Source organism: Lates calcarifer, linkage group LG14, assembly GCF_001640805.2.
Source record: "Lates calcarifer isolate ASB-BC8 linkage group LG14, TLL_Latcal_v3, whole genome shotgun sequence".
NCBI classification, from domain to species: Eukaryota; Metazoa; Chordata; class Actinopteri; family Centropomidae; genus Lates; species Lates calcarifer.
Window position 1 is genome coordinate 12,239,553 of NC_066846.1, and position 14,037 is coordinate 12,253,589.

The 14,037-nt window shown below is 42.1% G+C and overlaps 2 protein-coding genes across 2 annotated transcripts in view; one reads left to right on the forward strand and one right to left on the reverse strand.

Moving 5' to 3' along the window:
• Positions 1–6,045, reverse strand: part of shroom4 (shroom family member 4) — a 63,999-nt gene extending 57,954 nt beyond the window's left edge. Inside the window, 1 exon segment of the mRNA XM_018703792.2 lies at positions 5,414–6,045. Within this exon segment, the coding sequence (XP_018559308.1) occupies positions 5,414–5,536 (123 nt within the window). The 5' untranslated portion in view covers positions 5,537–6,045.
• Positions 6,046–10,134: 4,089 nt separating this feature from the next.
• On the forward strand, positions 10,135–13,576 carry bmp15 (bone morphogenetic protein 15). The gene is made up of 2 exons (XM_018703791.2): positions 10,135–10,812; positions 11,529–13,576. Exons 1-2 carry the CDS (start codon positions 10,512–10,514, stop codon positions 12,524–12,526), a joined length of 1,299 nt encoding a protein of 432 aa, XP_018559307.1. The 5' UTR covers positions 10,135–10,511; the 3' UTR covers positions 12,527–13,576.
• Positions 13,577–14,037: the final 461 nt, after the last annotated feature.

Consider the following 14,037-nt stretch of genomic DNA (forward strand, 5'->3'; position numbering starts at 1 on the left):
TTCATCTTTGTTGCCCGTTCGCCCGACTCCTCGCAGCGTTTTTCAAACACACTCTGCAGGAATGTGCGCCACAAAAAACACGGCCCGATGTCCGACAGAAGAAGAAGAGGAAGAAAAATACGACCACAAACAGAAAAACGAATGTTTTAGGAGACTCGTCCCAAGCTTGTGTCTTGAGACTTGAGATTTTAAGCCAAGATCACAAGAGTCTCTAATTATTCCACTTGTTAACACACTAAAGGTTTTGTTGTGATCTACAGTATTTGTCTGGGGGCTTGAAAATCCTGATTAATTCTGTTTAGGTTTCTCCAGTTTGATTTCACACTAACACATTTAAATATGCAACATATACATACAAGATAATGTTTTATTTGTGTCACATACGCAGCAAGATGCAGTTTAGGACGTCTGTCATTTTATCTTTGAAATGTAGAGCTGATATGAGACGACTTCTTCACCAAAACACATCTGAATCTGATAAAACAGTCACAAATTCTGATTCAAATTCTGTGTGAAATTCAGCAGAAATCAACATGGCCGTCACACACAACTCGCTGCTACTATATAAAGATGCAGCGTGCTAATGCTAAGGCTATCGCTGAGGCTATGAGCTGTTTTATTCATGTGGAAATGCCCCTAAAAAAATATTAGATTCACACTGATTCAGTAGCTGAGATTAATAAAAACAAGTCAGCCACATTTGACTGAAAAATCAACTGTCGCAAACACGAAAGAGAACGAGGAGAAGTTTGGTGAGGAATCATTTCAAGCCAAGTTATGACGAAATTCATTGTAAACTTCACAACATTGGTGATAACTTTTTTGTTTTGAGTCCAAAAGACTCTCAGTTGCGGTGATGATGAGCTTTGGTTTGTTAACAGATCTTTGTTGTTTTGCTTTCTGTTTCAACTTTAAAGGTTTGTTTAAGACGACTGTTGTTTCTTCTTGGAATTAAGATTTCATTGAATTCTCAGTATAAGAAATAATAATGAATCAATAATTGATCAACCCGAGTTACAACAACTCCCCTCATCTCTATAACACACACACGCACGCAAACACTCACTAACAGTGAAAATAATGGTGATAATGAAGGTTCATCTGCTTCAGTCCACTCAGACCCTCGTACAACATGAAGTCTGATGTTCATTTAGATAACAGACGTGTCTGGTCTGCAGAGGTCTGGTGGGGAAAACCAGTCCAGTCCAGACACATGAGCAACTGGGATCCATCAAATAAAAACTCTTTAGTCGACTGATTCATCATTACGTAAAGGACATCACCTCACACATTTCTTCCAGCCACTGTGATTTAACGACACCATCCCGGAGGAGGTTTAAAGGGCTGATTCTCGATTTTTTTGGATGCCAGAGTGTCCCATGGGAGCACCGGCCTTAACCGTCAGATACCACAGCACAGCCAAAAACTCAAAGAAACATGACCTTCCTCCCCCACCCCGACACAAATCAGCAGAGAGCCTCGCACAGTAGATCATAAAACCACATATGAAAGTGAGCTGGCAGCTCAGCAGCAGCTGCTCTGTCAAACACAACAATGGAGGGAACTCACCACTTAGTCATGTCAACCGCATCTGACGACACGCAGGACATAAAAGATGTCACAATACACATGTGACCCACAGCTGGTGTTTTAAATGATAAATTACCCTCAAATATACCTGGACGTCTTTAACATACTTAGTTAATATTTGTTTTTTTCTGCTCTTATTCACTGAGCTATCTTCAGATTGTTTTTGTAAATTGTTACAATACAGCAAAGTGACATTAATACTTGGCATTTTGAGACTTCGGGGTTTTTGTGTGTCATGTTACTCCCAAAATAATCAGTTTCTCTTCGTCCTCAAAGCTTCAAATACAACGCTGTCTGAAAATATTTAGCATACCTGTGCTGTTTGTCCAACAAACTTATGATGTATTCCTATTGTAAATATGTAAAAGTCGTCATGTTTGTCTGATACCACATTTTTTTATTATTATACTTCACGATAACACTGGGGCTAACAAGCTAACAGTAGCACTTTCATCATGGCGAGGAAGCTGAGTTTTCAGGGGACATGAAAAGCCTGCTTTCATCTCCTTCTGTCTTGAAATTATGGATTCGTTTTTGCAAAAGTTACTGCACATTTCAAGTGGAAAATGTTCTGTGACAACACTAAGAGGCAGCGTTGCAGTTATCAAACCAGAATATATGGGAAACAAAAGAAGCTAAGATGGAAAATTTATCTAAAAATGCCAGAAAACACACAGAATATTTAAGATATAAATGGAAAATAAATAATTAGACAGTTTGTAGTCGCTTCTCAGTCCACAAGCATCTTCACCAGAGCATGTTTAAGCCTTGACTGACTGGCTAATAACCAACAGGCTGACAGACTGACCCACTAAACGGCCGACTGAGTACCAAGATCATGCAGCTGATCACTGGCTGCAAAAGGAGAGCGAGTACTCAGTTTTCGGGGACTACACACACACATGTATACATGCACACAATATCCACACCCATTCACACACACACACACACACCCCACAGTAGTAATTTGTTATGCTCCTGGAGGAATGTTGACCAAATGGCTTATATCCCTGTGCTGTCTCAGGCTGAGAGAGTCACCCTTCCCCCTCCTCCAGCAGCACACACACTCCCCAAAACATGAACATCCTCAGAGGGCAACTGGCACATTTATACCCTCTACATATTTACCCACAACTGCCCCAAAGACTGGTGATTGTATGCACATAAACGTGTAGGGATGAAGGATAAAAACATTCTCTTAAACCCGACAGAAGTGATTATATCAAACAAGGCTGCGAGCAACAATCGGCCTGTGGATATAAAGGAGGTATTGTGACTGAGAGGAGACCCTGGGGCAGACCCAGAACATGCTGCATGCTGGAGGGATTGTATATCTCATCTGGCCTGGGAATTCCTCAGGATCCCCTGTGAGGAGTCGGAGGTAGCAGCTAGAGGAGGAAGGGGAGGAATGGGGTTTGATTTTCTTGTCAGATGGATGAACAGAGTCAGAAACCTGCCCCCCCCCCCCCCCGACACCTAAACCAACAATCTGACATTCACTCCCACGTCACGCCACAACTAGCAGCTCCTCTCCTAACTGTAGTATCTTATAATCATTTGACACCTCGATCACAGACCTCCCCACCTCCACTTGTAGCTGAATGTCTTCCTCCCTGTATTGAAACGATATTGTGTCTCCGGCTTTCACTCCGCCCTCCGCTGTGGTTGTTCAGAACGAATACGAACAAGCTCAGACATCTTAGAAACTAGTTCTAGTAGAGTTTTACCCAGCCTTTAGCCCACTATCACCTAGACCTGGACCTAGGTAAGTCCTCAAAACCTCCAGAAGTCCAAGCAGACGTCCTCAGGTGGCTTGTTTTGTCCGATTAACAATCCTACACTTGCAGATGCTTCAATGTAGAATCATATTAATGAGAGAAAAACAGCAAATTCTCAGATTTGAGAGGCAAATCTTGCTGCTTATTCGTTTTCTCTCCAGTGACAAACCATCTGACAAATCTGAGCATGTTAAAATCAACATGTGCTCATCCCTCTCTCTTAGAAGTGAGAGGATTATTGAGCTGTGGTCTACACAGACACTGTAAACCTCAGTTTAGAGGCTGATGGAAACTCTCTCTCACCCTGAACCTAAAACACATCATACACTCATTCATACACAAACCTCAACTTTATCTCCTCCCCACGCTCCCGTCTTCCTCCTCTTCCCCTTCAGGGTCTTAACACTTAATCATTAAACACTTTTCTGCGCCTCAGCTGCTTTATTGTGTGTGTTTCTGTGTGAGTTTTAACTAGCCACTGGACACAAAACAGCCATAGACCACATTTTGATTTTTATCTCCTTCAGCAGTCCCAGTCACATTTTCCCAGGGGCTGCGTTAACTGTGTGTGACTTAGTGTGAGTGTGTGTTTCCAGATGACTGAGCCAGGCTTTTCCATTCCCCCCGCTGTGGCGCTGTGGCGAATATGGGACGCACACTGAGGGCCAACATTTACACCACCGCTGCCGCCGCCGCTGCTGCTGCTGAGACTTTTTTCAACAGAGAGAGCAGAGGCTGCATGTCAGGCAGCCTACTTATGCACTGGACTGAACACACACACACAGAGAGAGAGAGAGAGAGAGAGAGAGAGACCACCCCCAGCAGAACACACACCAATAATTACTTGCAGTAATTCAAAAGACACCCTCCTTTATTTCCAGCAGCTCGCCGCCCGCAGTGTGAAACCATGAGAAGGGGAGCCGGGAGGAAACGTCGGCCCTCGTGACTTTATCGCACAAGAAGAGGTCACGTCAGAATCTATAACCATGCACTAAATCTCCTACAACTTCCCCCAGCACACACACACCTGAAAGTAAAACTACCCTCGACTACATGTCCTCCTGCACATCTACCACCTCCTGAGGATGCTGCGAGTGCAAGCTGCTGCAAAAAGGGTGAATAATATTTAAGATATGTGGCAAACAAGCGCAGAGAAATTATAACAATCTTTCATTTCAAGGATCCCCACGTCCCACGGACACTCCCAGACTGGGCTTAGTCGTCTGTCAACACTCGAGTCCAGTGAATGAAGTAACAGGAAGATGAACAGAGCCCCCCGGGAACCCCTTTTAGCACCCCCTGTGGGAACCTTTTGACCTCCAAGTTTGAGGACCCGGACCACTGCATTAGATTATACAGAGCTTTTTATTCTCAGACAGTGACAGCTGACAAACATCAACCAACGCCGGATATTTGCTTTAGCTTTGGGCAATAACTTTTCATTCTCTGCAGAGGAGGAGGAGGAAGAGGAAGACTGAAGCCTCAAATCTAAAGTCTAAATGCAGAATCCGGGCTGCAGGGGAGAGCGGTTTGCACAGACTTTCTGAGTTGAAAAGGTTAAACTCAGTGGCCAGGAAGCAGACTGAAAAGCACGTATGAATGAAGGAGCAGTCTTACAAAGCTACAAAATTTAACCACAATTGCTGTTTTGGTGGAGATAGAGTGTTGCAACAACCACATCCTTATGATACACAATTCCTATCAATAATTTAAGAGAGATAGTATGCAAATATGAGGCCAAAACTGTAAATATGTGCAGAAAAATTAAGAAAATACTCACTCAAACTCACTCATACACACTATATCATTCATGCCATCACGTGTCAGCACCATTTTACTGGAGAAAACTTATGCACAACTCACATTTTTTAAAGTAACTTGTAATAAAAGCAGATAAATGAAAGTAATGGAGTAAAAAGTGCAGTATTTCCCTCTGAAAAGTAACAGAGTAGAAGTAGAAAGTGTCATAAAATAGATAGTATTTGCACACGCAAACTGAGATTTGTTTTACATGTAAACAGTGATCATCGTTATGGTCAACTCACTTTAGTGATGATGAGCGGCTCGCCGTGCTCCAGTCCTCCTTTCAGCGTGAACCCCCAAGGCGCGCCCCCGCTCAGCTGGACCTGAATGTGGTGGAAAGAGACGAGCTGCTCAACCGTTTCCATCCTCTTCCACCTCTCCGCTATCCGTTATTTTGTCTTCTTCTTCCCCCACCTCTCTCACTTTCTTCTCTCTGTGTCCTTCTCTTTCTCTCTCGCTCACGGTGTACTAGCCGGGGCTGAGTCCTAGCTAGCTTAGCGGCGCCGGTAGCGGTCCCTCGGCTTCTCCATCACCGCTGTAGCGACAACAACGAACGGATGGATGGAAGTGTGGAAGGACGGAGGGAGTGAGTGGAAGAGGGGGGAGGGCAGAAAGTTTTTAGCCTGCATGAAGCTCGGAAAAGTTACGGCTAACTTGTCCGTTGCAACTTCCGGTCAAGATATTTTACCGTTACCGAAAAGTGGACGTTAGCATGTTTTACGGCGTTAATTTCGCTGTTTATTTTATCATATTCTCCCACTTGTTGTTTTGTGTCGTATCTTAAGCTAATGACCCGTTTATTCCGCTCAAAAAAGAAAGTTTAACGCTTTTGTTTTGACTCCTAAATAAGGTGTTTCCGGTGTTCCTGTTGCTAGTTTGACGCAGCTGCAAACTTTGGGAAAACTTTTCCCAAAGCGAGGCAGGCAGGCCCCGCCCACTATTCGAACGGCGGGATGTGATTGACGGAGAGCTCCGCCAATAGGAGAGAGGTTCTGACTGCAATTATCCAATAAGAAACGTCGAGGGCGGGGGCTACCAGGGGAACAGCAGCTGTATTGTAATAACATCAGGCCGACTCACGGCGGCAAATAGAGCCAAATAACAGCATCACTTCATTGCAACTCAAAATTATAGGTTAGCTTTCATCTTCATGTTTAATTGCTTGTATTTATACATAGATGTAACTTAAGAAATTTTGTAATAATTTTAAAGAAAACAAATATCAAAGCAAAACTAGTCCCCCAATAAAAGCTACATTATAGCCATAATAATGGATGACAAATACTTTTAATACCCACAAGTATTAAACCCTATTAGCTAATGGGGCAGAAAGGTAGCACTTTAAGTAAAGATCACTGATTATTATCCATATCCCTTTACATATCTGCACTTTTTACACCCAAATAAGGTTTTTAAAAATATCTACTGAAAAACACTCTTTTAAGCCTGCCATTTTTTTTAGCAATAGCTGTGCAGTGCTATTCTGTGTTGCCAGATTGAATGTTTTTCTACCCACTTTGGCTACTTTTGGTACTATTTAAGTGGTTTCCATTGACAAAAAGTTTATATTCCAATAAATCAACTCCTCTTTTTATCTGATTAGTATGATTGAGACTGAGCTCAGCAGGCTCAGCTGGAGATGCAATGACTGATAATATATTGATAAATACTAATAAAAAATGAGCGCGTGGGCTAGTTCTTGTCAGCCCAGTCTTGCAACACTAATGCTATGGACCACAGCAAGTAAACAACAGGGTAAAATGAGACATACTGTATATTTATAATCACTGCTAGTGAGTTAATCATGTATGTCCAGTAGGAACTGACTCCGGGACAATGCCACAGCATGACAGTGGGCAAGTACCAACTTGTCCACAAGCATGCCATCAGAGATCAGAGGAGCTTGACACTCCCGATATTATATTCTTAATTGTATAACTCAGAAGCCTCTGACTTAAATCCTGATTCCATTGAATTTGAACTTTGAAACAAACGCACTCTTAAAACCAAGTTATCCCATGTGTTTCTGCTGATGCAGACAATGAACGTGCTCTCGGGATACAGATATGTTCGCATTACAACCCTGGTCATTCTCAGTCGATCTTTCGAAGCCGCCAAACACCTGGATCATGACTTTATCATCCTGTCCACAAACTGCTCTCATTTTGAGAGTGAAAGCAAAGATCGTCAAAGCCGTCATCCGTCCACGCTGAGGTTTTGCAGACCTGCAGTGTGAGCACCTACAGCACACGGACCCACAGGCCAACAACAACATTTGGTACCACGTCCCACACATTTCTAAAGCCTTACCAGTCTGCTCGTCTAACCGCCATATTAAGACACATTTAAAACAAGCAATTACAACCTCCCAAAAGTGTTACACAAGACACACCTGCTGCCATTTTTGTCAATTTTCCAATCCAGTGATAATCAGCTTTACCTAAGCTCTCTTGCATCATTATTATCAATAATTGTGTTTTAAAAGGTTATTGCATAAACGTTACTTGGTCCATAAAGGAGCAATGTATCACAGTTTTGTTCTTTAGCTGATAAATTGAGACTGTGGAGAAAGAAAATTTACCTTTTATAACATATGAGTACAATAAATACTATAGAAGATGTGAAGAAAACATGAAGTAATTGGCTGCAATGACAGACTGGGGTTAGGGTGTCACTATGTAACTGACTCATAACCCAGCACTCTGCAAGTTTGACTTGAAATCCAGAATCAACATTGTGTTACAAGCCAGAATGAATTCATCTGTATCTTTACATATTCATCTGTTGCTTCTATTAATAAGTTAATAATTAGTAAAAGGTGTAAAATGTATTTAAAATTAACTCAATGAACCACACCACATATTGTGAAAAAGCTAATTTAGACTATTTTTGAATGGTGTGACTACAAGGCCAGCAGGGATGTAACCATTGTAATGTTGCATGAAGACTCTTCGTGTCATTCCGACATTGCCCGACTGCAGCATTTACGAACAGACATGAGGGATATTGACCTTCGAATTAAAGGCTGCTTTTACCTATAAATGAATAAACTGAATCCTCAAAAATGTTTCTGTTTTGTAAATAAACCTCCCCGGATATATATATAATATATATGATACGTAGAGAATACACACAGTTATCCAGTCCAAATCTCAAAATGTCAACTTTTCAGTAGAATTTCTGGCTTTTAAAGTTCACGCTGAGGCTGTTTCCTTTGCCTTTAGTGGTAAATATCAACATGGAATAAACATTTAAAATGTGTCTCTGCCTCAGCAGCTCTTATGGCCATTCTCTGTCAGTCTCCTGTAGTTTTTAGTTTTCCCACACTCTCTCTGCAGACTGAAATGATCGGGATTGTAGATAATCACTGTTATGGAATGCCACCACAATGCAGTGCCACTAAACTGATTGTGTGTGTGCATGTATGTGAACGAGGGACTACACTGTGTGTGTTCGAGAAAAAGAACCAAGCAAAGACGGGACAGATAGAGGGAATCAAAGGGAGACAGATGTGAACATGCCCAGACATCTCACTTTTCATCCAGACCACGAGGAGTTTGTTTTGGTCAGATCAGACGACCTTTTTTTTGTCCTCCCTCTTCTCAACCCAGTTATGTTCTCAGAAACTCTGAACTGTAATATTTGGTTTGGTGGTGAGTGCTGCTTTCATGTGAGATCAAGTTTAAAAGACAAAAAAAAAGTTTCTCCAGCACGTGGTTCTTTCATTTCTTTTCATTTTAGCAGGTTTTACATTTCAGCTTGTTCATCTGACTCCTCCCTGTTGAGAACTGATTCATTTACCAGAAGCTATGAAGAAGAGTGATCCCAAAGGCTTCAAATTATCTGAGTACAAACAAACAAATCAAAAAAAAAAAAAAAAAAAAAAAAAACTGCAACCAGACTTTTTAAAAATAGTCTGGGAGTTGTCTAAATACTAAACTACACCACAGTGAAAACCAAGATGCAAGATGTTACCAAAGACCAAGACAGCAAGTAACAGATTACTCTTGGTACTGAAACTGATACTAATATCAAGTTTTTTTTTTCCACTTAAGATTTTCCCTCAAAGTCCACTATGCATATTGTATGTGTGATAATAGCATATTTAAAATGAATTCTGATGGAATGAGTCTTTGTTTATAGAAAAATCAAACAAACCTGATGGAAACCGATGCAGTGGTGTCATTCTACCACTTGATGGCGCCATTGTGACCAACATAAAGTGTGTGTGTTTTATTGAACAATAAAACAATAAGGCATGTCGACCATAGTATTAAAAGTCCATAAAGACTTTACATTGATAGATGACAGATGTTTTTATGTTCCTGGTCGTGTTAAATTGTGGTGCTCTGTTTGTCCTCTTACTCTCTGCACTGTGAGGATGGAAGTCTTGGGTCTCTGATATTTAAACCAGTTTTTTAATGTTTGATGTAGGTCGTGGTTTTCTTATACCATGCAGACACATTTAGCTTAACTGAAAATAATGCACAGAAATTGCCCAGGTGAGGTACTTGGATCTGTGCGACTAAAGCATTATCTCAAACATACCTCCAAATATTTATTTAGCAATCAGCAATTTAAACAGTCTAAAATAAGTGTTAACTTATTATTATTATTATTAAAGGCAACAACTCAAAGAACAAAATGATATAAAGCAATCAAAAACACTGACATCAACTAATTTGTTTTAATATACTTAAATTAAGCAGGTTATGCAGGTTATCTGCAGCAACTTGACTCCTTTGATTGAAGTCAAAAAGTTCAGATGTGATGTTCTCTTCCAGCTGAACTCCAGCTACAGTCAGAATATCATTTTGGAGATTTTTGGTTATTGTTCTTTGGTACAATTTGCTTTTCTTGAATAAAATGTGGGTTTGTATTAATTGTGGGAGATTTCACCTCTTGAAATTACCTTTAAAAAGTTGCGGATGGACACAGTAAAGAACATATTCGTCACAACATTTCATTGCAGTTTAGGTCTGTTGTGACATTTGGGTGTCCAGATTTTAAAATGCGTTGTTCCACCAAAGAATAAGTGCAGAACAAAACAAGGTAAATGCAAACAAATAATGAACACAAGTAAATTAGTTAATAACTGATGATAATGTCTTGCCACCTTTACGCACCAATCACGTGGCTTCCTCGCGCTCCTGTGGGCGGCTCACGCACACCCGAAGGGTTAATTGGGGGTCACCGTCAATTCCAGGAAGTTGATCGTCACCTCTAAAATGGCCAGTGATCAGGTGAGCCTGTAAATCGCGCCCTCGGCCGTGCTCAGGATGGTTGCCAGTTATAGCCTTGTCGGTGGAGTTCGCTAGCACCAGAGGTTTTCTAACCAACATGACCCTACTGCGGCTCTACATCCTGTCCTGTTTTATCTTATCGCTGTGCTCCACCTGCACCGGAGTCATACCTGGGCGAAAAATGGCCTCCCACCAGAGCGCGAAGCACACGGGCGCGCACCACCGGCCGCTGACGGACGAGCAGAGAGCGGACCAGAACGTACAGTTCATGCTCAATTTGTACAGGAGCGCGGCCGAACCGGACGGCAGACCCAAACAGTACCGAAAGTTCGGCTCCAACACGGTCCGCCTGCTGAGACCCTCGGCGTCGTCGGTGCACTACCTTCCAGCGTCCAGAGGTGAAGGAGCCAGTTTACTAATCTCCCTAAATATCTGCGTGTAATCTGTTTTCCAGTAGCAGCTACAGAACAGCCAGTTCCTGCATCAAGTGGATAAGGGTTTTATGACCGGAAAGGTTTTATTTGAGCTCTGGGATCACTTTATATGTACGTCAGTTAACTGCCGATGCCCCATTAACTTATTATGTTTCATACATCGACTCCAAACACATTTCCGGAGTCTTTTGAATTCCCAATGCTCCTTATTATAACGTTTAAAACCCCCCAAATAAATCATGGAAGTCATACACCCAGCAGATCAGCCTTTTAAACATTAGGACTATTGATTGTTTAAGCTTTCTGGTAGCTGGTATGACTGAAAAGGAAGTAGTCTAATGATGTACATGATTCTTTGTCATAAACTCCCCTTTAACCGGATCCACACGAAACTATAATGGGTTCGCCACTGCCCCATGTCCCAGCCCTCCACCAAGTTTGGTGCAAATCGGTTCAGTAGTTTTTGCATAATACTTCTGACAAATAAGCAAACAAACGCACAAAGAAACGGACAGGGGATAAAACATAACTTCCTTGGCAGAGTTAGCGATTACTCATGTGAAAACTGAGATTAATTTGGGCTGATATTGAAATAATAGTAATCTTAAGAAGTTCAGAAAGGGACTGAGTGTATCAATAGACTGTAAATAATGGTCATGTTGTGTTCTATTTTTCTTCAGACCACCACTACACCTTCACAGTACAGTACAACCTTGACATTCTTCCCTCGGAGCAGCTGATCAGAGTATCTTTCATCCACCTCCGCTCTTCATCCACTCCCTCTTCCTCCTCCACAACTCCAAGCACCACCCAGGCCCTCGAGCCGCTCCGCTGCAGAGCCCAGATCACCTCGCTGGGCCCAGACAGTCTGGTCACTCTGGAGCCCCACGAGCAGTGGACGGAGACGGACATTACGGGACACGTCCTTCAGGGGAAGGACCGGGGTGAGGGGGGACACTTGACCCTCACAGCCCAGTATTGGTGCAAAGAGCCGGGGCTCACTGAAGAGGACAGCAGCCTGTTGTGGTGGTGGATTCGTTTTTGGGGGAGACAGCGGGAGGAACCTCACCTTGAAGTCCCATCTCTTCTTTTGTACTTGGAGGAGGAGAGGGAGGTGAAGGACTGGATGGCGGAGTTGTTGGGGGCTGAAGGGGAGAACATCATGAGACGGATGGGGCAGTGGCATCCCTTGGTTCGTCGCCGCCGTCACTCCAAAGACTCCTCATCTTCAGAGCCGAAAGATCCTTTGCTGGACGCTCTGAAAAATGTCCCCACTTCCTCTTCCTCCTCCTCTTTCTCCACCTCCCCCTCTGCCTCCATCATCTCTGACATCCCCATCTACAAACGCAAAACCAGCGCGCCCAAGAACCGCTGCAAACTCCACTCGTTCCGCCTCTCCTTCGACGAGCTCGGCTGGGGTCACTACTTCATCGCCCCGCCAGTGTACAACCCTCGGTTCTGTCAAGGTGACTGCCCGAGGGTGCTCCACTATGGCTACCATTCCCCCAACCACGCCATCATCCAGACGGTCATCAACGACCTGGGTGTCGGGGACGTCCCTCCTCCATCCTGCGTGCCTTACAAGTACATGCCCATGAGCGTGCTGGTCGTGCACAAGAAGAAGGTGGAATACAGGGAGCTGGAGGACATGGTGGCCGAGTCGTGCACATGTCGCTAAAGACTCGGGAGCAGGCTCGAATACACTTACCACTGAGGAAAGAGACTTAAAGGGGGAAGATTTGATGATTGTTTGATCCACAGCTCGGTGGCTAACCATAACGAGCTCGAGACTGGAAAAGGAGGAAGTAGTTGTGGTTTCAGATCTTCATCATCCCTGTTAAAGCACTTTAAGAGGCAGCTGTTGAATGTGAACTATGGGCTGTCCAGACAAGAGCGAGTCCCGACTTTCTGATTTAATTATTGTGGAATGATTCTGCTGTGATTCTAACGTGGCAGAAAGCACTGTGCAGGTGAATATGCTGATTGCTAAATTCCTAGTCAATATAATGTTATTTTTCTACTGGGATTTGCCTTTTAAGCCACTTGAGAGTAATTTAACTAACTTGATTTAAGTGGTATTATGACTAAATTAAGCTCCAGGGTAACTTCACAAATTAAAACTTAACTTAATGCTGCAACTTAATGAACATGACTAAACATCAAAGGCACCTTTTAAGAAAACTAACTTACTTTAAGGAGTAACCACTGGTTTTGTTTCAACTAAGTTGAAATGGCACTTTTGAAGACAAACACATGTAGAATACATCTTCAACTTTCAGCCTCAAACCACAGTCATCTAATGAATATTTTCTTTCTTCTGCCTGTCTGTGTATTCATTCTTTTTTTTCTGTATCGTTCTCTTTTAAAACCTGATCTGTTTCACATCAGGGCTTTCTTTCTGGATAATATGTTGCCACTGTGTGACGCCATGTTCCTCTGTGAGAAATTAGATACTGCTTAAACAAAAACAGAAGTATTTTATTGGACAAAAGGGGTCGGCCATGCTGTATGTAACTGTAAAGGCCTTTCTGATGTCACATTTTTGATGTATACAGTCTGAACTTTTGCATTTTGTACATATTTAAAAAGGGAGGGGTCTTGAAAAACTTGAAAAAAAGTGCTGCTACTGACCTGAAAAAGGAACTAAAAATGTTGGATCAGGAAGAGGTGTAACAGTGTTCATTGTTAAAGACAATAAAAAGTGTTGTAAAAGAAAAGAATGCAATTTTTATTATGAACTAAAATGACTAATAAAATAAAATGCATGTTTTCTAAAACCTAATTAGTTGTCTTTTTTGATGATGTTTGAACTAGGCAAGTAATAGTTTAGGTAGAAAGATTTAAAGGAAGAGTACCACATTTTGAGAAATAGGCTTGTTTGGTGCAAGCAAGCATTTTGTAAGAGAACTTTTTACAAATTGTAAAACAAATCCTTTGGAGGGTGCAGTAATGCAAAACATCCAGGAGATGGCACTATTCACTAAGATGATTAATAAGGTTTCCATCACCAGACAATGGAATTTGGTTCGTTTTCTCACCAGTTTTGTTCTTCACCGAGAATAAAGAATATATTTGCACAATTAAAACACTGCATTCAATTTAAGTTGAAGTTTTCCAATATATTTTGTGTATTTATCTTGTAGTCTATGTCTGGTTGACATTTAGTGATGTGTCTGAACTCTGCATTTC